The following is a 27470-nucleotide window of genomic DNA, read 5'->3' as shown; positions in this document are numbered from 1 at the left end:
GTGCAGTTTATTGTAAGACAATTCAATTATACCTTAATAAAACTATTTTAAAAGAAAAAGACCATTAAAAAATATCTTACTGGCCTAGTACAGGATACCTTGGAAATATTGTGAGTTTGGTTTCAGACCACTGTAATAAAGCAAGTATTGCAATAAAGCAAGTCATAATCTTTTTGCTGGTGGGAAGGGGGGCGGGGGTCTTGCCTGCCATTTGTAAAAAATGTAACTGTGAAATGAAATAAAGTGAAGCTCAATAAAACAAAATGTCTCTGTATGTGAAAACAGAAGCAATGAATATCACACTTAGGAAATACCTTTTTTCTTCCTCATATTCACAGAACACAAGGTACCACAAAAATTTTGTTAAACCATGACCCAAGGTTTTCTAAATCAATACTGAACTGTTGAACACATGCAGCCTTTTGAGTTCAACATGTATTAAAAGTAAAAATATGCACACAGGTGTTGTCATAATAGAAGTTACATAACAACATACCGGACTGATAGATTCTCTTCAACTTTTTAGAATGCTAAATGGCATCCTGACATCAAGGTGATGGGCAAAAGTACAGAAAAACGTGCCATATTGTCCACTGTATTTAAAACATGGAAAAAAATAACAATTAATTGTGAATTGTTTAAGAAACGGGTTGCAAAAAGACCATCTTTATCTTTAGTCCATTCGATGCCCTGAACATGTTCCTTGCACTTTAGGGTACATTTCTTGGGGAAGATTCTGATTCAGTGGATCTTGGGATGGAGTCTGAGACCAGTTCTTACAAGCTTCCAGGTGGTGCCAATGCAAGTTAGGTCCCTACCTAACTTGAATATTGGTTGTAAAATTAGCCAGTTGACCTACAAATATGGTTATGGGCAGGAGCCAAGTAATGAGTTCCTAGTATAGGAGAAAAAAGCATGTGTGGGGAGAGGGTGGAGAGAAGGAAGGAGCAAACGAATATTTTATTCGTTGTTTGTATAGTACAGTAGTGCTAAGAACCACAGAATACAGGCATTGTTCATTTTATTGCACTTTGCTTTATTGCGCCTCACAGGTGTTGGGGTTTTGTTTTGTTTTGTTTCTTAACAAATGAAAAACAAGACTCTCCATCATCAAAAAGTATACTTCTGACTGGCTTTATTGCAACACTTGCTTTTTTTGTGGTGGTCTGGAACTGAACCCCCAATGTCTCCAAGGTATGTCTGTACTGTTACTTGCCCTCACCTTGTAGCTGTCAAGGTGACAATGTAAACTCCATGAGAGGTCTTCCTTCTGGCCCTGTGCACATTACGTACTCAATAAATGTACTGATCAAATGAATAAATGAGAAGTATATACAAACACAACTAGTATTTATGGCACAACCCAAAAATGTCTGGGAAAGGGGCTATATATTTGCACATATGGGTATTTATACAAATAACTGACTCATTAATTGTATTCCATTTTGTACTTTAACAAAAGCATTTTCCAGACCAATACTTCCAACTTTAAAGTCCAGGCTTCCCGCACCCTTGTTTAAATTTTTTAGCTCTCTGAAAACAATGAAAATAGGTGGAATCACAGGGAGAGGATTCAGAAAAGGCTCAAAAATCAAAGACAAAAAAAAAAAAGACAAAACAGGGGACGAGATGGGCAAACAGTTCGGTTCAAGAGAAGGAACATCTTAGCTTGTCAGGAGTTCCATGTTCTTACCTATGATGGTGGCAGGATTTGGGTTCGGGCTTTTATTTGTTTTGTCACTGTCCAGGGTCACTCGTGAAGTAGTACCTAGTTGTGCAAGCTCAGACTAAAGAGGAAGAAGGCTCTCAAGCCGACCTTCAGAGTTTTTTGAGATACGGGAATCGGGCTAGGATCCCCCCTTCCCAGAGTCTCCCCGCGCGCCGGTGAACGCTGCCTCGCTCTGGGCTTGAAGTCACAACCAGGACTTAAGATGTCAGCGAAACGTTAGCAGAGGGTCTCGGAAAGCGCGCGGAATGTGCCCGAAAGAAAAATGGCTCCGGTCATGATCTCGCGGCTTTTAAGGGACCAAAACAAAGCCGGCGGTCGAGGTTGGCTGTTCAGAGCCTGTGAACGCAGGCAGTATGATTGGCGGGTAACGAATCAAGGTTACCGGCATTAAGAGATAGAAAAATAAAACACATTTCTGTGGTTCAGAGTCTTTTTTGACACGGAAAATTACTAGCACAAGGATGCAAAGATTTCTTGGAACCTTTGATGGGGAAGATAATAAAAGACAAGTTTGAAAGTAAAGGTGGCTTTCACAATGCCAGATGAACTTTAAAATGGCCAGAAACACAATTTCCTCAAAAATTATTTAGAATGGTACAGGAATATAAGCGTTCTGTCCTCGGACTAAAATTGCGACCTTCCCAAACACCCACATACCAAGCATAGGACAAAAGCGTCATGAGCGGGGCCAACTCGCACTGCGCAAGCCCCGCTTCCCAACCCGATCCAGAGAAATGGTTAAACAGTCCTTCACTCCTCGTTTTCACGGCAGCCGTAAAAGAAGGCGGGCAATTGGCGTTGAACGGCAGAATCAGTTGCTTTGCGATTGATCAAACCGGGGAGGCTTGGGAGCTGCTGAGAACCGCTTTCTACTTTTTCATTCATTCAGTAAGTGCCTCTTAGGCACGTGCCATAAGGAAGATACTGTGCCCTAACGAGTCCGTTTGCTGTTATTTAAATTTTTCAATTTCAACAATTTGCTGAGATTGAAGCTGAATAAACCCCATTCCTATTTTACGACCACTTCCACAGCTTCCTCGACTGAGAACTTCAGTAAGACCCGGAGAGCGGAACCACTGAGGGAATCGCGCCCATCGCAGAGCTGCGCATGCTCCGTCTTCCAGCACGGGGATCTGGTTGCCGGGATCCGTGAAGGCTGCTGCCCGAGGCTCGGCCTCTGGGGCCTGCTGGTGGCGGCGGAATAGGGAGGTGCGGCGGCTGGTGGGCAGGTGAGAGCGCTGGAACCTCGGATGGAAAAGCCAGCTTTCTACCCAGCTGAAGAGAGGGGCAGGGGACTTGTAGGTGTCTCCTCCCTCTCTCGAAAGGTCACTGGTGTCCTTTCCGAAGGATATTTGGGGGCGGGGATGAGGAGGCTGGCTCCTAAGAAAGCTGAAGATCTGACTTTAAAATAGCAGTAGGCGCTAAATACTTGCCTGTAGCCGGAAAGTGGATGGCGAGGACGTGTTCCAGTAGTATGGGTAGAGCTCCAGGTGTAGAGCCTCCTTGCCCATCTGCAGAGCCACGCGGTGAAGTACATAGCAAAGGTGTTCCCATGAAAGCACTGATTGCACCTGCGCTGCCACCTTCTAGCTGGAACATGTGACTCCTCTTTCGCTCTCTGAGTATGTTTATGTGGGAGGTGGGGGCCATCCTCGGAAATGGAACTGGACGTCAAAACTGCTATACAGCGAACATGGCAGTGCCAGCCGTTTGAAAGCAGAAGCAGGAATCAGGGGGGTTTTTTGAGGTTGTGGGAATGGAAATCCTTTTTAGGTGGAGACCTCCTGAAGTCATGTTCATCTTCCTCCCAAACGGGACCATGCCCCAAATCCTGTTTCTGTTTCAGAGGCCTCAATACTGGAAATTTATCCGTACTACATAGAGACTATCTAGTATATATGTATACTCTATAATTTAGCAACTAATTATATGTATATTAATATACAGCAGTAACCAAAGCAGACATGGTCCCTGACCACATGGAGCTTATATTTTAGTGATGGGAAAAAGAGACAATAAACATACATTGATAAATGAACAAGATATTTCCAGATTCTCCTGGGTTGGATTACCTAGGAAGCAAACTCCGAGGAGATTTTAGAGCAGGACATTTATTAGGAAGGACTTTTTGATCATTATCAAGGAAGAAAGGAAGCAGGAATGGGCGGATAGAAAAGGTTGAGCTGTAGTATTATCTGAAGTTAGGCCTCTACCAGTCTAAAAAGAACTCTGGTGCTGGGTTGGCCCTTCGGAATTGTTCCAAGTCGGAGGGAAGAGCCAAACCTTTATACCCCTGCATCGGTTGGATGTCCATTGCTCTGGAAAGAGGATATAGCTTTAGTTCTCTTCAGCCTAGTAAATCCTGGAAGTGGACTGACTGCTGAGAGCTGTCTCTGCACTCCCACTATCTGGGAAATGTCTTTCATTTTTAAGGGGGATCAGGGTGGCATATCACAGCATTCACAAAGGTGGAGATTTGAAGGTAATGGATGTGCTAGAGAATAATGGGGACGAAAGAGGGAAATTGGGTGCTCAGAGAAAGGCTGTCTGGGTAGGTAACAGCTGAACTAACAGCTGAAGCACAAGAATGAGCCATTGTGTGTAGGACAAAAGGAGCAAGATTCTCCAGTTTCTGCTGTGCACTGAGAATTTAGCAGAGAAACAAAACAAATGGCTGCTACCTTCTGTTATTGTGGGTGGCAGATCATAACTAACTTGTGGTGGAGGTTAGAATTTGATTCCTACCATTGCTCAAAGCCTCATCACACTAGAACTCATATGTAGGCAACTTCAATAACTTATCAGAGACGAGTATGAAATCCTTCACCGTCTTTGCAGTTTTGCTCTGTCTTTGAGCTTTCCCTTTTCCTTCACAATTAACATTACTGCCTTTCACTTTAGGAGCTCGCCTCTTATCTTTCCTGTAACATTCTAGAATCTGATTACAGGTCCACCCCATTCTAATCAAAATAGCCCCAAAGACCTCAGAACCTTTCTCTTGAGAATCTGGGTATTTTTATTGAAACTAGATTAACTGAAACTGCCTAGTAGGTGGGCCTCCTTTATGGGGACCACTTCCCTTAGCCATTCTAGTCCTCTCCTGTTCTTGCTACTCCAGGTTGACTCCAGTCATGTTTTTTTCCTTTTAAAATGATCAAAATAATAATAGTTAATAATTACTGAGTCCAGACTTAGTACCAGGCATTGTGCTAATTTCACAAAAGCCTCGTGATGTGAAGTTAAGTGACTCATCCAAGGTCACTCGTCCAATTGTTAGGTAGAGTGTGAAAGCCCAGGCATAGGACTCCACACCTCATCTCCTTTCCACTACAGGACAGTGCATTCTTACTAAAATGATTGGCTGTGCTTTACCTTCTGAAGCTGGTAGCCAGGAACTAGTATCCAGTGGGCTTTTTATGCTGTACTAAGAAATTAAACTTCATTTTCTAGTCAAAAATGTCACTGAAGGTTTCTTAGCAAAACAGGTACATGACCAGATTTCTTGTTTTTAATGTTTCTGCAAGATGGCTATGTTAAGCGTATGGAGAAAAGATTAGTAGTGAGTAGACTAGGATAATGGTTCTCTTCAGAATTACCCAGAGAATTGTTTAGAACACAGAGTACCGGACTCCACCCTAGAGTTTCTGATTCAATAGGTCAAGGACAGCCCAAGAGTTTACATTTCTAATTAAGTTCCCAGGTGGTGCTACTGCCGCCAGTGTGGGGACTACACTTTGAGAACCAGTGGGCTAGAGGCAAGGAGGTTATGTGACAAAATGAGGGTCTGGAACAGTCTGGCTATCTGTAAGATCCACTATCCTCCCCAACTCCAACATCCAGTGGTGTAAAAACAGTGAAAGGGGACAGAAAGATTCTCATTCAACTCCATAAACATTATAAACTCTAAAAACTCTGTAAACAACATTTGAACCTTTCTGATAAGCCACATCCTGCCAATGAGCTAATTTTCTCTTCCTCGTTAGTTACTCCTCAGTTGTTTACATTTGGACTGCAAGTTATTAGTAAAGCTCATATAAAACTTTGATGCTTTCAGTATATTATTTATAAATATATTGATTTCATAGTTATCAACGTATTTGAGGAAGGGGATAGCAAAGATCATAAAATACTTCCACATAACTGCCCAGAAAGTTATTAAAGTTAACCACTGTACTCCGTGACTGCTCCTGACCCACTTCTGGTAGGATGTGCTGTCAGTAGCCCTGGCACTGAGTATAGGTCATGCTGACCTTGAATGGTGGAGTGGTAGGAAGGAGGTAGGATTTTGCTGAATGGAAACTTTAGAACTCAGGTGTGATCCATTTAGTTCATCAGGAGTTGACAGTAATGTTTTTGCTTTGTTTTTACAAGACTGGAAAAGGTCAGCAAAACTGTTATTTTAAGTGATGTAGTTAGAAAAAAAAATATATATATATATATGATTTTTAGCATGTTGGCCAGTCGAACAGGCATGAAGACATTATGTAGTCTTTTCTAATTTCTGTACACACAAATGCCAAATTTTGAACAGCTCTATTAAAAATTGAGGATAAAAATAACTATTTTTCACAACAATGATTGAAATTCAAAAATGAAGAACTCACAAATACCTAAAGCCAAAATTGTCATTGTAAGAGAACAGGCATTATACAATTCCAATAAACTTTATCAAATATCACAATGACAAGAGCTGGGTTAACTGTTTAACATATGTCTGTCTAATGGTCTCTTCATGATTAAATTACATTAGGTGGAAGTTTTTAAAAGTCACTATTTTTTTCAAATACATGTATTTAAGCAGAGCGACAGTGAAAATGTAAAAACAAATCCACCTTACACTGTGCCCGAAAGACCAGCAGATGGCGCTCAGCAAGCCTAGTAGGCAAAGTGAGAACTTACAGGCTATTTCCCACATCCAGGTTGCTGTATGCCTAATTTAGTAACGGTGGATAGCAACACTTGGTGGTTTTACTTGACATGAAGCTACATAGAAAGAGTAATATGATGCTAGAGCCAAGCTCTTTAGGATTTTCCGGGAAGCTTAATTGCCATTTTGCTGTTCACCTTACTGTGCAGTCCTATTACCAAGAAAACCTCATTTAGCTTGGAATATAAAAAGTTTCAGTAAGCCTGTCAGAGGCCTTAGTGGTAGAAATTGAAGAGATAATAATCTCTGTAATACAAATTGGGGGGAGGGAAAGTTACTATTTTAGAGATTAATGTGTGGTCTGAAGCATATAGCTCAGTGTTTTCCTTGGCCTTTATATGTACTCAAAAGATTATAATATTTTAATGAGGTGGAGATATAGCAACCTTCACATTCTGTTCATTGATCTCTTGCTATTCATTCTGTACTAAAAACTAAGGTAATGAAAATAACTAAAATTAGCCCACCTAATCTCAACTACTAGTAGGTCCTGGATGTGTGTTTGGAGAATAAGAGGCTCTCTTGCTCTCTCATTCTGGACAAAGTGGCACAAGACCACAGTAAACCTTTTATATACCTGACATAAGAATCAGGAGAACATGCCAGGCTTAATGCATTGGATAGTTGACCTCAGTGACCTTCATAAGTATGCACCATGCACTGGGGATATTCTCGTCCAGCACCATGCACTGGAATTTCTGATTTACCCTATTGTCAAAATGGAGACCCAATTCTTGGCTTTTGAAAATTGCTTAATAGAATACCAGCCAAGACTTTTTAGGATTCCAAAATCTAAGTCGAGTGCCACAATTAACTGACAATAATCTTGGAATCAATCATTTAGCATTTCTAAAGCCGTCTCAAAATTTCTGTGAAAACAAACAGGATAAAAATATGAAACCTTGTGAATAATGCAAGGTATATATTTTCAAAAAAGGGTATAAGAAAACAGAATCGGTATTAAAATTGCCTATCAACATTCTCCAAACTTAAAAGGCATTTCAATGAATAAAACCATAAATATCTACCTTCCGTTTCACTTACCTAAAATTTACTAATCTCATTTCATTTGTCTTGGTTGCCCTCATATTTCTAAAAGAATCCTGTACGTTCTGTTTTTGTTTGTTTAGGAGTATGTTTAAAGAAGATTCAAGAAAGTAAGAAAAGGGCAGTGGCAGGTACACTAACGAAGGATAAGAAGAGGAAAAATATTTTGCTATCATTTCTGTTGCTCCTTTACTTCAAGAAAACTTGAAAAGCAAAATGAATAAAAAGCACCAACTTATTTTAGGAGCCACCTTGTAATTGCTCATCCAATCTTATCATTTTGAGCACATTCTTGAGAGATTTTTGTTTCAAACTCAGGAATCTCTAGTGTCCAAAAAATAGTTTCAAACCACTCAGAATGACTTGCCAAGTGTTTTGAGGGAAGGACTATCTCGAGGTAACTTTAATTCCACTTAATTTTCCATTCCCAAATCAGATCTCCCAGTCTTCCTGCTGCTCAGTACCATGAACCTTTCTAAAAGTCCAAATTTGAAAAACCCTCTTGTAAATTCATTTGAAAAATGAGTTAGTTGTTAGGAAATTTTTTAAGTCTTTATATTATCCCGAGAAGCAGCCTATTGAGGTTGTGAGCATGGGCTCTAGAATATTTACAAGAGTACTTATCGGCATAGCATATTTAGCAATTAAGTATTGAAAAAAACAATCTCAAATTTCTCTTGGTGATCTGTCAAATTAGGATATATCTATACAATCAAAAGCTATACAGCTATTAAAAATGACAAGACATTTTTAGGGGGAGAAAAAAATGACAAAACAGCATGTATATTATCACTTCTTGTTAAAACCAAAAAGATTATAGATGTTTTTTTAGTTCTCTTTTCTCTATTTCTATATTTTCTAACTTTAAAAAGTAAGCTTATGTTATTAGAAAAGGGCAATGATGCTAATTTTCATTTTGAAAAAAAATCCCACAGAATTGAAAAGAGAAAAGGGTTTAAACAAAATTATATCCACAAAATATATTGATTTTATTTAAAAGCTTTAGAAAATATGAACAAAATAAGAACACGTTACTTCATTACTACATAAAATGTTAAATTTCAAACCTTTGTTGTCTTTTTTTAAAAATTAGCAATGAGCCTTATTTAGTAAAGTCTAATGTGTCTGGCCCTGGGAAGTTGGTTATTCAAACAGTAGAATAAATGTAATGTGCTGGAAAACTATTGAGTGAAAGAAACAATAAATTAAGGTTACTATGCCATTTTAAGAATGCTCTATCTTGCTTGTTGGAGATGACTGTTATGGTGTGATAACTCAGTGTTTTTATGCGGATTAAATGCGAGGACTCCAAAAGTACTTTGTAAAGTAAAAAACCCTATCATCTTGATGCTAACAATTTTCCAAGCTTCTCGAAAAACAACAGAATAAGCATCAGAAAATAGTTAGCTGCCCTCTTACTCCCGTTAGCCAAATCAATATGTGAGATAAGGAGAATTGGAGGACATGAGGGCACATAGATGTTGAGTAAATATTAAAATAATCATTAAATCAATCCAACATCACTCATTAAACAGGAAGTGCTATTACTGTGCCTCAGTGATTATTTGAAAACTCAAATGATGAGTTTTCAGCCAAAATAGATACTGATTCCCAGCCTTAACTAAACTTAAACCTAAAAAAAAAATGTGTAGATCGTTAAGTTATCCCAATGAAGAAGAATAGTCTGTTAAGCACAATATAAATAAAATGGAGTACCTCCTTTGTCCTTAACCCATGGATGACCCAAAGATTCATGGAGTGTAGGGGGCTAATGTGAGTTAGCTATTCTGAGACTCTTCTCTAGGAATTTCACAGCACATCACATTACTGTGATTTACATGGAGAGAATGGTACAACACTTTCCCAGACATTGGTATGGATTGTAGTTTAATTTGTTCTTAATTTTAGTTATTAAGTTATCCCAACTTTATTATATCCTTTTATCCAAATGGCTCTCTTTTTTATAAGCTCTTTCCTCGGAGTTTATAATTCAGGAAAAAGCTGACAAACCTTGAGTTAGTGATCATGGAGAAGTAAACGGTGAATAACAGAAATGACATCTATTAAAAGAACTGTGACTTGATAACTTCATGTTGTGAGTGACAGATGTTAAAGTCTCCTTAATTATTGAGGAGCCTAGATATGAATGACAATATCTTTTAAACATTTAATTCAAGGTATTTTGTGGACAAAAATGCCATATATCAGTCAACATGAGTTTGATGCATCCCCTGTCCTTCCCTGTAGCAAGTAATTTTTACTGTAGTTCTCTCCTCATTACTCCAAATCACCCAGTGCCTCCCCCAGTTGTTTGGTGTCCTCAAATCTCAAATGCTCTAAAGGCTTTTGCATAGTGAGCGCCAATGAAATTTACCATGATAACAGTTATTTGTGATTGTCTTTCTCCAAAGAGAGAACATAAACACGTCAATAAAAGGTATGGTCTCTAAAGGTTGCAAAAAGTGTAAAGGAGACTTAAAGCACTTTAGGAAAGAAAAAGTCCACAAAATGCTTTATTACAAAGCAGGCTATGTTCTTCCATCTAGTAGTTTAGGTTTAGCAACAAAGTCCTTATAAAATGTGATTTAGGACTTTGGGGAGAAGTGGTTTCTAATGCTGAGAATAAAATATGTACATAGACATAACTCCTAACCTTTGTTTATTTTTGATACAGATGCACAGAACACAGAGATAGTTTAGGTATTCAGCTCATTCGTACTATATTTTAATCTTGACTTGAAAGAGAAGGAATAAGTAAAAATTGTGTTCAGACATTTGTCTAATGGCATTCATGCAAAATTACTGTGAGAGATTTTATGATTCTGAGACTCACATGCAGTTAAACCTAATTCTTAATATATCTGTAGATGATGGAGTAGTCCTTATTGTCCTTCTGTGCTCAGAAAGGAACTTGGAAAGTGGGTCCAATTGTATCATCACAAGTCTATAAGCTACTCAATAAAATCTAATGAGTGTCCCTTAAATAAAAAAGTATAAGGAATTGCTTTTCAGTTTATAAAAATGGAAAGTGGAGATTGAAAAATTAAATATTTCCCATCACTGTACCAAAAAGAAAAAAAAAGTATAAGGAGTATTTTGAGGTTGTCCAGACTCAAGTTCCCATACCCAACAGATCATCAGAAATAGACTTCCTGGGCCGCATGCCTCAGTTTCCAAATCAAAGACGGGGAAAAGTCTGTTTTCAATACGAACTAGCTTTGTAACTCCAAGCAGGTTACTTGCCCCAATTTCTTTATGTAAATTGAGTTGACAGTATTCCCTGCAGGCTAGAATGATTAGTAATAAGGGCAAACACTAAAATGCAGTTTTTCAGCACATAAATGTGCAAATGGCATTCATTCATCTGAATTCAGAGTCCACACCATATTTCTTTTGCTACGTTTGGAATCCATACATGACTGTCCCAGTCTCAGCTGAAGCACCGTCACGTCATGTCAGAGTGTAGAATCTGAATTCTTAATGCATATTTACGAATTGCCATTCGATTCTTTTGTTAAAATTATGACAGTATGATTTTTAAAAAATCTAACTTTATTGTGGTTCAGAGAAAATAAAATTATATAAAGAAAATTATGCATGAGTGTTTCTAAAGGTTTCTAAAGCTTTCGCAGCAGGTAATTCAGCTCCTTTATAATTGTTGACTATAAATTTAGTGTTGCTTTACAAATTTCCCAAGCCCAACCTCTCGTATCTCTTTAGGCCTACGGCATACCTCTTTTTTGTTAATTAACATTGCAGTATAACTAAAAATGTTTAATAGCTTTTATTAGAGTGCAGTATTCTACTTGTGGTTTATTGATGTAATTTTAGGGACATTTTTTTTGGTTTTGTTTTTTCTCTATTAACTGTTGACCTTTTCCTAGATGTGCTGATGCTGAAGTACTATGAGCTTTCAAAACTTCTGGAGAGACTACAAAGTTCTGGTTGTTATGGTACCTTTAGTTGGGCTCATACATTTGGGGTGGCACAGAATCAAAAGCAGCCCTGTTTTCCAAATACCTAATAAGGACAACGTTCCCCAGCCAGACAGTGTGTTGCTTGCAAGTCCTCAGAAGGACCACGTCCAAGGGAAATAGCAGCTTTACATTCTTCAGGTAAGTTTGGTTTAATCTGGTCGGCCAAGTGATATGTTCCAACAATGGGAAACATAATCTTTAAAAAATTATAGAGCTCTGACACACACACACAAAGCCTAAGTTAATAAGTTACCTGTTGATTTTATTGTCCACTGGCAAAATATTATTCTGTAGTTGCTTCTAGAAAAGTTTCTTCTACAGAGACCTTGACACTTGCCTAGCAGACTCATTGGGTGAAAAGAGAAAGGGCAGTCAGTCCATTACTTGTCCTGTCCTTCCTGCTAGCAACGTCACCAGGATATCAGTGTGTCCAAAAGAGCTTTTGTCTCCTTGCCATAAATCCATTCCAGAGCATGTAAATCTGTGACTTGCAAAAGATTCTTTTCTTTTTTATTATTCTGTTTTTCCCAAGACAAAACTAATTGTATTCATTCCTTAGTTTCAAATGTTTTAGCTTTAAAATAATTTGTTACTTTTGAGAGTCACCAACACTTTCAATGATTTCTTTCTTTCTCATTTTATAGATAGTAGCTATTAGATGTGGTCACCGGTCTCAATACCACAAGACTGTTACAGGAGCTAACTTCATTCTCCTGAAATTCTACAGTTAATGTCACCACCATTATATATTGAAAAAACTTCTTACTAGAGAAATCATTTTATTAATAACAGTTTCTGTTGTGATTCATGGTTTGTATGTGTGTTGTAATGTGCAAATTAACGTATGGAGGTCATTTCAAAAGGTATCATTTAAACATTTCACAGATTTTGCTAAATCTAAAATAACTATTGATATAATATTTAAATACCTTGGCTATTCCTGGCACAAGATGAACAGAGATTTTTTTCCTCTTCATGCCATAAAAAATGACTATAGCTTTATCATGGCAGGGAGAAAGCTGGCCATCATTGCCTTTATTTGGGCCCAGTTGCTATGGTTACAGCCTTTTAAGTAAATTGGGAGGAGTGGCAAACAAATTCACACCCCACATAGCATTCTCTCCTTCTATTTACATCTTCTTTGCACTTCTTCAGATCACCTTTTTGGCCTGTGTCATCCAGTGCCATAATCTACTTTAGGTAGTACTATAGTCTTGATAGTTCAGTTTGTTTTATTTATGCTAAATACTGTCCAAGTGACTAACATGGTTAGCATATTCCTGAAAATCACTACTAATTAGCTGAATCTTCATCTTCAAAGCACCAAACTTCAACAGATCCATGACCTGAGATTTTTATTATTAAAGTTTCTGGATTTTATGCCTTGAGGCACACTATTTACAACCTTATTAAGTAAACTACTTCAAGTGCATTTGGCATATAATAACATTTTAGAGTGCTTAGATTCTTTGAGATCAAACGGTAAATCAGATTCTATTTTTCTCTCTGTCATCAAGCACATTTTCTAGTTTTTGTATTGTCATTAACCATAATTTTGGGGAGGATTAGTTGCAGAACATCAAAACTGAAAGTCATGGATAGGGTAAAACTACAGAAAATTAGCTCTGATGTTAGCCAAATATTTAAAACATGGTTTGTTTTTTAATGCAATGTGTTGTGCAGACTTCTACAGCTAGTCACAGACTGTACGAAACAGTCTCTGCGCGGTAGGAATGCTAAGGTTTCCAAGCAAATCAAAGTTATTTAAAAAAACAATAGTAGATCTGATGTACTAGGTTAAAAACATTTGGGACTTTTTTTAAGACTCAGAAACCAAATTCTATGCGTTTGATAATGTAGCATTTCTCTGCTAGGAGCAATCATATTCAAATTACTGTAAGCATTCTAGCAGTGTCGTTGTGCCTTCCAAAATCATTGCAACATCAGCACTTTTTCTCAGAGGAGTTCATTGAAGAATAAAGGCATGAATGTTTAAGTTGATATACATTTCTCATTTTCCAGAGGTTTGTGCCGGTTGGTAGTTTCTTTTTCTAAAGAAAGAACAGAGCGTTAAAATAAATTATTAAGCTGCAGTCTATAAAATGTTTTGGAATTACTTCTCTAAAATGTTTCATTTTTATTTTTTATAGAAAGAAGCAGTTTTGCATCTGGCCTTGATATTGAAAGAAGAAATGAAAAACACAAATTGGATTAGAAAGAACTGGCTTCTTGTAGCTGGAGTTTCTTTCATAGGTGTCCACCTTGGAACATACTTTATGCAGAGAGCTGCAAAATGGTCTGTAAAATCTCAGTCTGGAGGCAAAGAAAAAAGTATTGAAGAAAAGTAAAATAAATATTTGGAATTACTAGTATGTCATTAAATCATTACATACCGAGTAGCTTCGTAAGCATGGAACTATTTAATTATAGCCATAATGCTGCATATTCAGGCTTTCATTCCTGAAGAATACTTTTTGAAGTGTTAAAACCCATGACTACACAATAAATAGAAAACTATGGTTAACAAAATAAAAGCTGTCTTCACAAATTACCACCTGAAATAAGATGGCTCGTTTAGAAGCTAAAAAGCCATCGTTGTGTAAAAGTGAGCCACTGACAAGTGAGAGAGTCAGGGCCACACTTTCAGTCTTGAAAGGAATTGTAACATCGTGCTATGGCCCTTCAGGTAGGCTGAAGCAGCTGCACAACGGCCTTGGAGGCTCTGTGTGTACAACCTCACAGTCGTCAGCCCTGCTTGCTAACCTTTCTGTCACCCATCCCATTTTAAAGATCCTGACTACTTCCGTGCAGAATCACGTGTCGTGCTTCAGTGATTGTGGCTTAGTCACAGCCATTCTTTGCTGCAACCTGATTGAAAATGTTCAGAAAACAGGCTTGACACCCAGTTCTGCCATTAAATTAAATAAGCATCTTTTGAACCTCTGCACCACTTACCTCAGGTCCAAGGACTGTGGTTGTCTAATCCCAGTCAACTTTGATAATACTCAGATCCTCCTCTGTTTGGTACGCAGTGTATTAACAAGTAAACCCGCCTGTATGCTCACCAGAAAGGAAACAGACCACATCAGTACTCTGATTCTGAGAGCCTTTTTGCTCACAATTCCAGAAAACACCGAAGACCACATCATTTTAGGAAAGAGTATAATCGTACCTTTAAAGGGTCAAAGAGTTATAGATTCTACTGTATTACCTGGAATACTTATTCAAATGTCGGAAGTTCAGTTGATGAAGATACTACCTATCAAAAAATCAGATTCCCTCAAGGTGGCACTCTTTCATGCGTCTTTATCTGGAGACCTTTCTGATGCAGGAGAAGGAACTCTGGTGGTCGATTATGGGGTTTGCCTTGAAAATGCAGTCCTAGACCAGTTGCTTAACCTAGGAAGGCAGCTAGTTAGTGATCACGTAGATCTTGTCATGTGCCAAAAAGTGATACATCCATCTTTGAAACAGTTTCTGAATATGCATCGTGTTATTGCCATAGACAGGGTTGGAGTGGCTCTGATGGAACCCCTGAGTAAAGTGACAGGTAAAAACACTCAGCTTTTGCTCCTAATAGTTCATAAATCACGCTGTGTTTTTGTTTTTGTTTTTTTTTTTGAGCAGATATTCTTGGTGTGTGTCACTGTTAAGATCTTGAAAAATTTTAGAAGCTGCCAACCTCACAGCGTATTTAAGTATCATTTCTGGCAGTGAAGTTTGTTTCTAAGAAAGGAGCTATACTGTTGACTTATTAAAAAATTGAGTGATTATGGCCATTTCTTAATTTTTCAGCTTGGCCATTTCTTAATTTTTCAGCTCCCAAATGTACTACAGTCTATCATAGTCTAAAACTTAACCCTCAAATATCATACAGGTTATTGAGAAGACTAACATACTCATAATCATAAGGTCTTTCATACTTTACACAAAAGTCTTCAGTTTTACTAAGCTCTTAAATCACATTATAATTCAGAAGGTAATTTTGCAGCTAAAATATCTTCACTTTTATGAAACTCCAGCAAATAGTTGTACATCTGCCTAAGTAGTGGTTCATAATTAACGTTGTGTGTGTGTGCACGTGCGTGCCCGTGCGCTAGATTTAACTACCTTAAGCATTTCCAGCTGAGCTCCTTGAGAACCAGAATCATCTTTTATTTTTGGTGCTTACAGCAGGCTTGGTACATAGTAGGTGTTCTAAAGTATATGTCGAATTGACTATAATATAGTAACACGCAGAATTATAACAAAAAATTCACTGCATTTCACAAACTCAGCAAATTAGGAGCAAATGTGAGGTCAATATTTACCAAGGAAAATGACAAGCTGAAGAGTCCCTGATTTGAGCCACTTTTCAATATCCTTTTAACTGCACTGACAATATCAGAAAGATAATCATTTCATTCTAATAGATTGTAATTTTTACGTTATTAGATATAAACCTTTGTTAAAGTTCACAAATTTTCTAAATCAAAAAGAAGTGCTATCTATGTCAAGTATTAAATGTACAATATCTTGTTTCCTGCCTTACTTCTCTCTGTAAGACTCTCAAATGATTATCAAAAAGGAAATTATTAAATATTGGGAATAGTCCTTTGGGACTCATTGTCAATAAGAGTCAGACTCATATCTTTAAATATTTACTGGCATTTCACGAGTCAGATAATTTCCAGTTGTGAATATTGGCTATTACAGGTAAGTCAGTATGAAGCATTTTCCCATAGAAACAATATTAGAAGTGGGTTTCCACACCAGTCCACAACTGTTATTTATGCTATATGCAATTAGAACATAGTTATTAATAACCAAGAGTCCTTATAATGAGGTGTTCTATTTGCTTCTTGGAGACACACACGCACATCCACCCCCGCTCTTGGCCTCAGCCCATGGCTTGGGTAACCTAAGAATTGGTGAAGTATGTTGTGGGCCTAATTCATCTTGTAGGGTATATCTAGGTTAACACAACCTCCTTTCTCCCCTTCAAACAAAATTCCTCTTTACTGATGATCTCAGTTAAATAGTGGAGATATTTTGTATGGGTGATGTGTGTGTGAAGCTCGTCAGGCCTTACAGAGCATTTTTAAAATTTAGTTTATTTGTCAAGTAGACATTATGATTCCTATTTAACTCTCATAGGAGGAAGCCCACCCAGAAAAGTTAAATGACACGAGTGACTTGCTCTACATCCTGTGGCTGATAAGCAATAAAACCAGATCCCCTCACTACAGATTCTCTGTTGGATCTACCATATGAAATTATACAAAATGTAGGCTTTTTTCCACCTGAAATTGTAGATCACTCAAGTATACTTAAAGAATGACAAAATAAAGTAAGAATGTTACATATCTTATTTTGGTATAATTTAGCTAGATAGCTATTTGTATATAAACAGTTCTTAGGCAAAGGGAAAAAAAAATCAATACATTCACTAAATAAAACCCCAAAACAACTATTTGGATAGCTTAATTTGTATATTTTATAGTATAGATAATAAGGCCTTTTAAAAATAATAGCCTGTTCTCTCACTTCACCCTTACTCCAGATTAATGGGGTTCTTAATTTTAGGTTTCTGTTCCCTGAATGGGCTTCCAGAATTCCTAGACTCCCGGAAAATATAGGTGAAATTTTGTGTTTTTCTAGAACTCTCTAGCTTCTAACATGTTCGTAGAAGTCAGTACACTAAAAGAACCTTTGCTTTATTTGTATATCCTTTTAATAACCGAATACTATTATTTTATAGGTTTAAGAAATACATCTGGTGATTTCTTTATTTCATATTTCAAATTTTAAATGATATGCTTGTGGGACTTTTAGATTGGCTAAAAAGAAATATTATAATTTTAAATAATTGTATGCTCCATCTTTACTTTTACATTTTGTGTTTTCTAAACTTTAAAAAATAGGAACACAGCCTATCGGTTCCCTTGGCTCAATCTCTCCTAGTAGTTATGGAAGTGTGAAAGATTTGCGCACTGCAAAATTTGGCTTCAAAAGTTTTTTTCATCTTATTCCTAATGAAGTGACTGTCTGCAGCTTGCTTCTCGGCAACAGAAATGACACTGCCTGGGATGAGTTGAAGGTAGGTAATGAATTTTGATTTCCATATCCAGGGGCTGAGGCATGAATTAGTCACTCAGAAAGGTATTATAATTTTTTTCACATTGGTAAGCTATGCTTTTTATTTTCATAACTTCTCTACATGGTATAGAAAGCAAAAACAACAAAAATGGAAGAATTAAAGTCACAAATAGACACTACATGTGTTACCATTTATTATTTCTAGTATTTATAATCCAGAGGTCCTTAACATATGAATTTAAGAAACTAACTTGAATTATGTACTCTTTGATGCTATTATGAGTTCCCCAGTCATACTCATCATCCACCTGTTAGTAGAGTTTATTGTCCTCTACCAGCAATAACATAACACATGCACTTTTTACATAACGGAAGTGATAACTTATTGGTCACAAGCTTGAAGATTCGTGTATGCTCAAGGATATACCATTGGTAAATATTCAAGGTCTGTATGTTTTTATTACTGATGGGTTGTAGCTGTATTATCATTTCCATAGCAACTTGAAATAAATTTTATGTCATTTATTCAGCTAATTGATTTAGACTGAAATAATTTTTTAGTAAAACTACTAGCAAACCTTGCTGACCCAGTTATTTTGAGGCCATCTATTTATGAATCTTAATTTGTAGAGCTAAGTGTATATGAAAGAAGATATTACTTTGGTCATAAAAACAAACATCTTGCTGGAGTATTCTTCTTTAATCTCTAATCTTTTTTATTCCAAAATGTGTTCACCACATTACAATCTTGGAAACACAGGTTTTGTTCTTTCGAAATTAAAATCAGGCCCTTTGAGTTTACTAAGTTGCCTTGAGAACATGGCTATATTTCTTTGTGTATGTGATGTTACTATCTAATTCTGATGATTTCTTTCTTTTGTAGCTCACATGTCAAACAGCACTACATGTTTTGCAGTTAACAATCAAGGAACCATGTGTTTTGTTGGGAGGTGGCTGCACTGAAACTCACTTGGCAGCATATATTAGACACAAGGTAGGTTTGATAGTACCTTCTCAGATTATCTGAATTCTCAGCAGTATTGATTTTTTGAGATGGTAAGCCAGTAATACCCTGGAGCCTTTAATGCATAATTTCTTACTAGTCTATGCTGTATTGGAAACACTTGAGGAAAATAACACTTGGAAATATAAAATAATATCTTTATCAGAATAATTATTGTTAATCCAACCTTTTACCAAGCGATCACATTCTTTGAGTATTGCCTAAATTTTGCAGGTTGAAATGAGCGTTCTGTTAATAGGAGTTATATTAGAGATCTCAGCTACTATGGTACAATAATTGATATTCACAAGGAAAGTGTTGCGATTCTACAAAATACTTTTAATACCCTCTGGATCATCAAAAAAATGCTTAATTTCATTTATTAGGGCATTTCAAATGTTGGAATCTATTATAATTTTTAAATTGGTATTCATTTATGATATTACTTCTATCAAGAAAGATATTTTTTTGTTAACCTAAGAAACCATTTCCTGACAATAATCAGCTAAATTTAGTGCCTTATAGTTCTGACTGTTTCATAAATACTGACCTACTTTGTTTGAAATTGGATACAAAAAGGTATGTGTTTTTCAGATATTTGCAGTGGATTCTTTTGTTAGTCAAAGAGTATTATAGATTGCAGAGCTTCTAGTGGATACGAGGATTGAAGAGAGTGTAAACGTTTTTAATACACATGCCCCACCCTGCTTCCTCAAATAATTTAAAATCTGTTTGATGATAAAGCTCATTCATGAAAAATTATCACAGTATTTATTATGAGAAACAAAATCAGTGCCAATATGTGGATGCTGAATGGGCAATAATATCGTCTATAAATGGAATTGAGTAAACTAGAAAAAGGTTTTTGGAGAAGAAGGGTATCTTGAGTTGAATTTTGAAGAAAAAGTACAGTATTGAAAATATGGGAAAAGAATCTCCATTACAGATGATATCATCTGGTTCAGACTTCCCGGGGGAAAAAAAGAAATAGTCACTGTTTTTAAGTAGTTAGGGTATGGGTTTTTAACTATCATTCAGTTACTAGTTTGCTAATATATTAATATTTTTATCACAAAATTTTTAGGATAAACTTTTTAGAATAGTGGAACCAAAAAATCAATTAAAGTCATATTATCTTTTCATTAATTTAAAGAGAATTTATTTTAAATGCATTGCTATGAAAATTGCACGTTTCTAATTGGTTTTTGTCTTAATGTGTGTTCTCATTTTAAACAAGTCTCCAACATTTTACTGAGTATAAATAAGTACTTCACTTTCACTTGGACATTAGTCTTCAAGAACTTCCTTCCTCCTGTGTGTATAAAAACCGGTAATACGTGCATTATGCCCTGTTCTTCATATTTTAAGGAGGCACTACTGGACAGTCATACAGAATAAGTTGATAATGGGGATTGGTAGCATACATTTTTACTGTAACCGGCCAGGTTAAGGTATGATGATAGCCTGGCCAGCTGACTCCTATATGCCCATTTACCATTGTGCCAAATCCCTAAGTAAATGGAAAGGAAGTAGTAATTTTATGAATAAGGATTTGATCAAATATTTTATTTTTTGAGAAACATTTTTATAACATTAATTGCCCTGAATGTATTTTCAATGTTTTCATTACTCTTTAGACTTTTATTGAGCGAGGAAGCATTCCCAAAGATGGTGGATATACCCAAACAGAACTTCAGCTAATTACTGAAGCATTTTGCACTGCACTAGAATCTGTCGCTGGCTCTTTGGAACATGATGGAGGTGAAATTCTCACTGACATGAAGTATGGGCACTTTTGGTCAGTTCAGGCAGATTCTCCCTCTGTTGTTAACTGGCCAGATTTGCTTTCAAGATGTGGCTGTGGACTACACAATAGCCAGGAAGAACTAAACTGGTCTTTCTTAAGGAGTACTCGGCATCCTTTTGCACCACAAACCTGCCTTCCACATGAAACTCTGGGCTCAGCCAACAACCTGACCTTGGACTGTTTCACTGCTAAACTTAGTGGCCTGCAGGTGGCTGTGGAGACTGCCAATTTGATTTTAGATCTTTCATATGTCATTGAAGATAAAAACTGATGTAAGAGAATGGCGTATTTATATTACCAAAAAAAAAAAAAAAAGAAAAAATTTACAACTAGTCAGGTTTCAATTAAGAAAAAAATTGAGTATATTTGTTCTCTCCCAAAGGCCTGTTCTGCATATTTGGATAGATGAGTCACAAAATGATAGATTTGCTTAAATTATATAAGGAAAAAAGTTATAATTCTTGAATAGAAATACCATAGAATAATAAAAATATGAAACATTATTTAACAATATCATAGGTATTTTAGAGATTTCACAGATCTGTATGTTGTTCTAAATTGTTATTATTTAATAGCATTCTAAGAATATACAGCAATGTTTTTTAAAATCCTATTCCATGCTTTAGTTTATATATACTTATTATATTTTTAGCAGTAATTACATATGTTTAAAGTATAAAATTAGATTCCAAAGTATCACAAAATGTCCCATACATATTGCTCAATCAAAAGAAGTGTAAACTGCACATTTGGTAAAATTTCAGTGTTCTTTATCTGTGACTATTCAGTGTTTTGGTAATTGGTGTAGAACCTGGTCTACCTGCAATTGCTAGTTTGCTAGTTCTTCATCTGTGTTATTTTGAGGAAATGTGTGATTAAGAAAAAAATAGGTTTATGTAATAACTAAGAAGCATAGAGAAAAGAAGCACAGTGATTTCTCAAGTTCCGTCAGAGTAGTGTGAAACAAAACTAGAACAGCTCTCCTAGTCAAAGTAGAGATACTAATGTTTCATCAAGGAATGTAATTTGAATTTTATGTAAATGCAAGGTGTACGGATAAATTGAAGAAGAAATGCAGAATACAGTTAAAGGAATAAGTGTGGAGCTGTAATAGATGCTACGTTAACCTTCAGGGAAACGTTTTGTAAATTTTTGAAAAATTAAGCAACCTGAGAGTCAGTGATTAGATCTGTAGCCATAATAGAGAGAAAGAATTTTTAAGCAATTTCTTCCAATAGAGGAATTTTTACCCTGAGCCAAAGAAAAAAATGCAGTAAAAATTCGCGGTAATATAATATATATTGAAAAGTCAGCTATACCGCAAACTTCATAAAATATTTCTCTAAAATTTTATTTCTTTTCATATTAGAGTCGAATAGAAGGGCTGTGTGGTAGGCAACCTCCAAGATGGCCCCCAGTGATTCCGCCTCCTGGTTTTCAGGCCCATGCATAATCTCCTCTCTTTGGATATGGGCTGGATGTAATGACTCCTTTTAGTCTCCATTTCCCCACTTTGTGAATAGGAACATCTTATTGTGGTTATCCATGGCTGATCCATCACTGTATTACCATTCCTTAGGGTCCATTGGGAGTAAAGACAATAATTCATCTCATTAACTTCAGATGGGGAGGAACTGTTCTCTACGAGATATATTTAGCGAATTATACCTGAGGAGCTTCACCCACACTGATCTGATTTCAGTGATGAGATTCTGGACTTGGAGCTAATGTTGCAATGCAATCAAACTTTTGGGAATCTAGGGAGGGTATGAGTGTATTTTGCATGTAATTTTGCATGTAGCCTATAAGATCTAACAATCCCACCTTCCTGGTAGTTCACCCTTTGGGTACAGGTGGGACCTAATGACTAGCTTTTAGTGAGTAGAATACAGCAGAAGTGATGGGACATCACTCCAATGTTAGGTTGTAAAAAGATGGGCTTCTCTCTTGATCTCTCACTTGTTCACTCTGATGGAGGCCAGCTGCCAGGTTGGGAACTGTCCTGTGGAGAGGCCCACATATAACAAGGGACTAAGGGAGGCTTCTAGCCAACAGCCGGTATGAAACTGAGTCTTATCACAGACTGAATTTAGAAGCAGATCCTCTCCCATAGAACTTCAAGATGAGAGTAGCACCTGCCACTGCAGCCACCCGAGAGACCCTAAAGCAGAGGATTTAGATAAGCCTCTCCTGATTTGATTCCTGACCCACAATATCTGTGAAATTATAAATTTTAAGTTAAGTTTTGGGTGTAATTTATTAAGCAGCAATCGACACCTAATAAAGGTAAGAATAAAAGCTTATTTATAATTACATACTGGAAACTTGGTCACACAGTGGAAAAAAAGCGTTCTTTATGCTGTGCTTTTCATTTTCAACCATCACTCCAAACATAAAGTCAGTGTTCTTCATCACACATGTTTACAGAGAGTGTTTTACATTCACTTAAGAAAGCGTGTCACATGAGAAGATGGAAATTGTCCTAGGTTACCTTGGCCTTCTATTACATTTCAAAGTTGCTCCAAGAAGAGATGCCACATCAAACCTCTCAAACTGATGTTATATGTTAAGGGTCTGTACTTCTCATGTTATAGCCACTTTTAGCTCTGTCGTTTTTTAGCTTTGCCATAAAATTCAGTTACATCCCTTGGTGGAACATCAGTGCTGTCATTTTGAGTGTGTCATAAATTTGTCGAAATTTTTAATAAATTTGTGTTTCCTGAAGTTGTGTACAATCCTTACCAGAAAATACTGTAAATAACTAAGAAAAAAAGCACTTCCTTTACAGTTCAAGAAAATCATCGTTCAAACTCAGATGGTAAAATATGAAATGAAAAATATTGATGAAAACAATTTCAGAGAAGCTCATTTTGACAGAAATAAATGGTAAGAAAATACAACTGTTAAGCCTCAGGTGATATTTTGTGATTCTAAGTGAGATTAAGATCTGAATATTGCATTATGAGGTTCGTCCAGTGAGAACAGAAAACCCTGATAGCTACAAAATAAGTCAAAGGAAAATAATCCAGACGAGAATAAAGTCAGCGACAGTTGCTCATTACTTTTGTGGGACTCACAGGACATGTTGCATTAAAGTTTGTTGAACCACAGGAGTCCAGCAGGATTAGAATCCTAATAATCAAAAGAGGTTAGGATTTTGGCAGCACAGAAAAAATTGGAGAACTAAGCAAAGTAAGAGAGCCTGTTAAGTCAAAATACTTATTTTGTTTTATAAATACCTCAATTCCTTAATTCTTCCATTTGTAGTATATTGGAGAATCTATGTTAGACTTTTTAAATCAATCATTAGAGTGAAGCATTTTCCACAGGATATTTAAATTACATATTATTAGTATCTTTAATTACCATAGGCATCAAAGCTATTTAGACATTCACATGATATGAGAAATTTTAAGTGCCTCTATAAGATCCATCATATTCTGTATTGTTGCATTGTCGAATTGCTCTTCAAATAACTTAAACCAGTATTGTTGCCGTCATAAATTTTGCACGTTATTGTTTAAGAGTATCAACTACAAAAATCACTCTCATGACCAATGCAGGTCCTGTCAAAACATTCAATTAGTTAGGTTATTCCTTTCTGATAACCTTTGGGGAATAGTCAAGGAGACTAAATATCTCTTACAGAGCCATGTTTCGGCTGTCTAAATAAATCTATCTCTTAATCTAAAGGAAAAAGCAAGTTTAAAATCTAATATCTTTATAATTTTTTTTCATGTAGTTAAGTTTTTCCGCTTAGTAACTATGGTATCCCATAATTCTTGGAAATTTTTGCCAAAATTTGAATTTAGAAGCATCTAACCCAAAGTTAGCCTGTATTTTTGGATTACAAATGGACTTATTTGCTTTTTTTTTTTTTAATTAAGAATATAGTAATACTCATACAGAAGAATGCAATCCCTGAAAACAATTCCTATATGTAGATCAAGCCTCTTGTTGGAGAGATAATTAGTAGATTAGGTAGACTAAAAGTAGTGGAATACTTAGTACCTACAATAAACTGTGACCTGAGAGGGAAATAAAGCAACTTGACAATCCCCTATTAAAAATTCACACTGAGGAAATAGTTATAATAAACATCTGATTTTAGCTCTATAGCTTTTGTTTGAAATATTGTGATTTCATTTTGTATATTAATTGTTTGCCAAAGTAGTTAATGGTATTAGAGGTTAAAAAAGACAAAAAGATTTATTCATAGTTCCTGCCCCAAGGAACTGATCATCTAGCCAGTGAGACATACATTTTTATATTACTTTTCTTTAAAAAAAAATAATTTCATAAAATAATTAACATTATAGAAATGATATATAGAAAATTTGAAAAATATGAATCAGACTCACAAGCACACAAAAGAGAAATAAGGTCAAATGCAGTTCTACCTAGAGATAATCACTGTTTACATTTCATATACATCTTTTCTGTATATATGTTTACAAAAATATACTGTTTATTGCTTTAAAATTGTTTCTTTTACCTAATATGTCATGAACATCATAAATATGTACAATTAGTACACAGTTTACTCCTACATCATTTTTAATGCCTGAAGGAATTTCAGTTTTAGAGATTATACTATAATTTAGTTGATAAACTTTTATTAGTGTGCCCTTAAGCAGTTTTTAATTTTTGTATTAATACGAATTAAAATGCAGTGAACATTTTATATATATCTTTTTCCCACATCCCTTATTTCCTCAGGATGAATAAATAGAATTAAAATTTCTAAATCTAAGTGTATTTAAAATGGAAAGGCTATTAATAATGTAATCTGATTGTCTTCCAGAAATGTTGCATCAATATACTCTGGCCATAGTGTGTGAAAGAACTGATTTTCCTGAATTTTGGCCATGATTAGTCATTGTCTTTGCCAATTTAATAGCCAAAAATAGACTGTTTTTTATAATTTGCATTTTTTAAATTATTAATGAGGTAGATTTTTTTATACATTAGCTATGTATTAGTCAAATGCTTCTTAACTGGCATTCCAAGTTTTCTATGAGAAGTTCATCTTTCTAACATACATTTATATTTTTAATGTTTTCTCATATGCGTTATTAAATATATGTACATGTAGAGAGGTAATTCAAGCAAATGCATAGTTTTATTATTTTATGGTCTCAATTTTCTACCTACCTTTCCCTGCCAAACTAAACATGGTACTTTTTTAATGGTACAGTTTTGTGCATTTCTGTTGATTTGTACTCACAGGGAACAGTGAAACACACAAGTAGAATGATAAATTTAAAATAGTAGACAAACTATTGCCCCTGACTTATTACTACCATCTAACTCTTTAATAAACCATCTGGGAAATGGGAGGTGTTTAGGGCTGCCATAACAAATTATCACAAACTCAGTGACTTGAAACAACAAATTAATTTTCTCACAGTACTAGAAGCTAGAAGTCTAAAATCAAGGTGTTGGCAGTGCTACAATGCCTACAGACACTCTGGGTGACAATCAATTTCTGGTGGGTATTGATAGTCCTTGGCATTCCTTGGCTTATAGACACATCACTCTAATCCCTGCCTCTGTCTTCATATGGCCTCCTGCTTCTATCTTGCAAATCTTCTTTTCTTTTATAAGGACACCAGTCATTGGATGTAGGGCCCACCCTAAATCTAGAATGACTCATCCCAAGATTCTTAACTTAATTACATCTACAAAGACCATATGTTCAGTTTGATCATATTTACAGTAATGGAGCATAGGACTTAGACATGTCTTTTGGAGGGACACCATTTAACTAACTACCAATGGTAAAAAGCTGCCAAAATGTAACTCTGCTTTCCCTAAGGCTACAGCTGCACAGACAGTAAAGTATGCTCAGGTCGGATATAGGCACCAAAACCAAATTTTGCCACCAAATATTTCAAACAATTTTTCCATTTATTGTTCTTCAATTACAATTGCGATGCAATCTCTTTTCTCCCTACTTTCTTTATACCTTCTCCTCTATTCCTTTTCTCTACCTATATCACCTTCACTCTTACTCTCCTGCCCAGGTATCACATATAAACTACCCATTGTTTGTTGTTCCATCCTTTTTCTATACTCATATAATTCATATACAAACATATATAGAAAATTTTTTGCATTGCTTTTGTCAAAAAAATAAGATCATTTTATATAACTTTGCCTGCTTTTTAAAGAAATAGCAAATCAACTGAAATAGAGCTAATTCAGTCTTTTCACAGTCACATAATACGCTTTTATAGATCATAGTGGATGATGCTGGTGTTCCACCCAGATTCCCTTTACTAGCCTGGTACACCTGCCCCCAAATGCTCTGAGTGCTACTGATGGCTTACAGTTACCCCTTCTCCGGAGAACTGTTCTAAGCTTAAACAGAAGCCATCTTTCCAGGGAGATTATGCAAGGGAGATTATTATGCCTGTGCCTCTCCTGTGTATGTGTGGAGGAGGACAGAGTTAGCAAGGCAGCCCTCACCAATGCCTTTACACATTCTTACGTACTTATGTTTTCATTTTTAAGTGTTAGATTCTAATGATTCTAACAAGTCATGAGTTAGGTAAAAAAAAAAATGTGTGCACTCTTTAATAAATATTGCCTAATTATTTTCCAAAAGGCTATAAAATTCACATTCCTACCAGCAGTGCAGGAGAGTACTGTTTCCTACAACTTCTTCTCCACTATAGTATCTCTGCCAATAATAGATATTATGTTTCTTATTCTGTTTTCTTCAATTGTATTCACCTGCTTACTTTAAAGTTTCTAATTACTAGTAAATTTGAGCATTTAAAACATGGTACAACTTCCAGTTTCCCATCTGGCATATAAGTAGCTTAGAAGTCACCACAATGCCCTAAGAACAAGTAAAAAGGTGAACAAACTGAAAAATCAACACTCTTGTTAAATCT

At 36.0% G+C, this 27470-nt stretch overlaps 2 protein-coding genes across 2 annotated transcripts in view; one reads left to right on the top strand and one right to left on the bottom strand.

Moving 5' to 3' along the window:
• LOC107507102 (SLX4 interacting protein) overlaps positions 1 to 3429 on the bottom strand; it is a 171297-nt gene extending 167868 nt beyond the window's left edge. The window contains exon 1 of the mRNA XM_016138102.2: positions 3163 to 3429. Coding sequence (XP_015993588.2) covers positions 3163 to 3240 — 78 coding nt within the window. The 5' untranslated portion in view covers positions 3241 to 3429. The remainder of the gene's footprint in view (positions 1 to 3162) is intronic.
• Positions 1948 to 25762, top strand: MKKS (McKusick-Kaufman syndrome). The gene is made up of 7 exons (XM_016138100.2): positions 1948 to 2617; positions 2762 to 2958; positions 11588 to 11818; positions 13831 to 15230; positions 17584 to 17759; positions 18642 to 18752; positions 20399 to 25762. The coding sequence occupies exons 4-7, from the start codon at positions 14246 to 14248 to the stop codon at positions 20837 to 20839; spliced, it is 1713 nt and encodes a 570-aa protein (XP_015993586.2). The 5' UTR covers positions 1948 to 2617; positions 2762 to 2958; positions 11588 to 11818; positions 13831 to 14245; the 3' UTR covers positions 20840 to 25762.
• The last annotated feature ends 1708 nt before the right edge of the window (positions 25763 to 27470 follow it).

This window comes from Rousettus aegyptiacus, unplaced genomic scaffold (genome assembly GCF_014176215.1).
Source record: "Rousettus aegyptiacus isolate mRouAeg1 unplaced genomic scaffold, mRouAeg1.p scaffold_m13_p_12, whole genome shotgun sequence".
In the NCBI taxonomy this organism is placed as follows: Eukaryota; Metazoa; Chordata; class Mammalia; order Chiroptera; family Pteropodidae; genus Rousettus; species Rousettus aegyptiacus.
The sequence above is the reverse complement of the archived record's forward strand: the minus strand, read 5'-3'. Positions and strand labels throughout refer to the sequence as shown.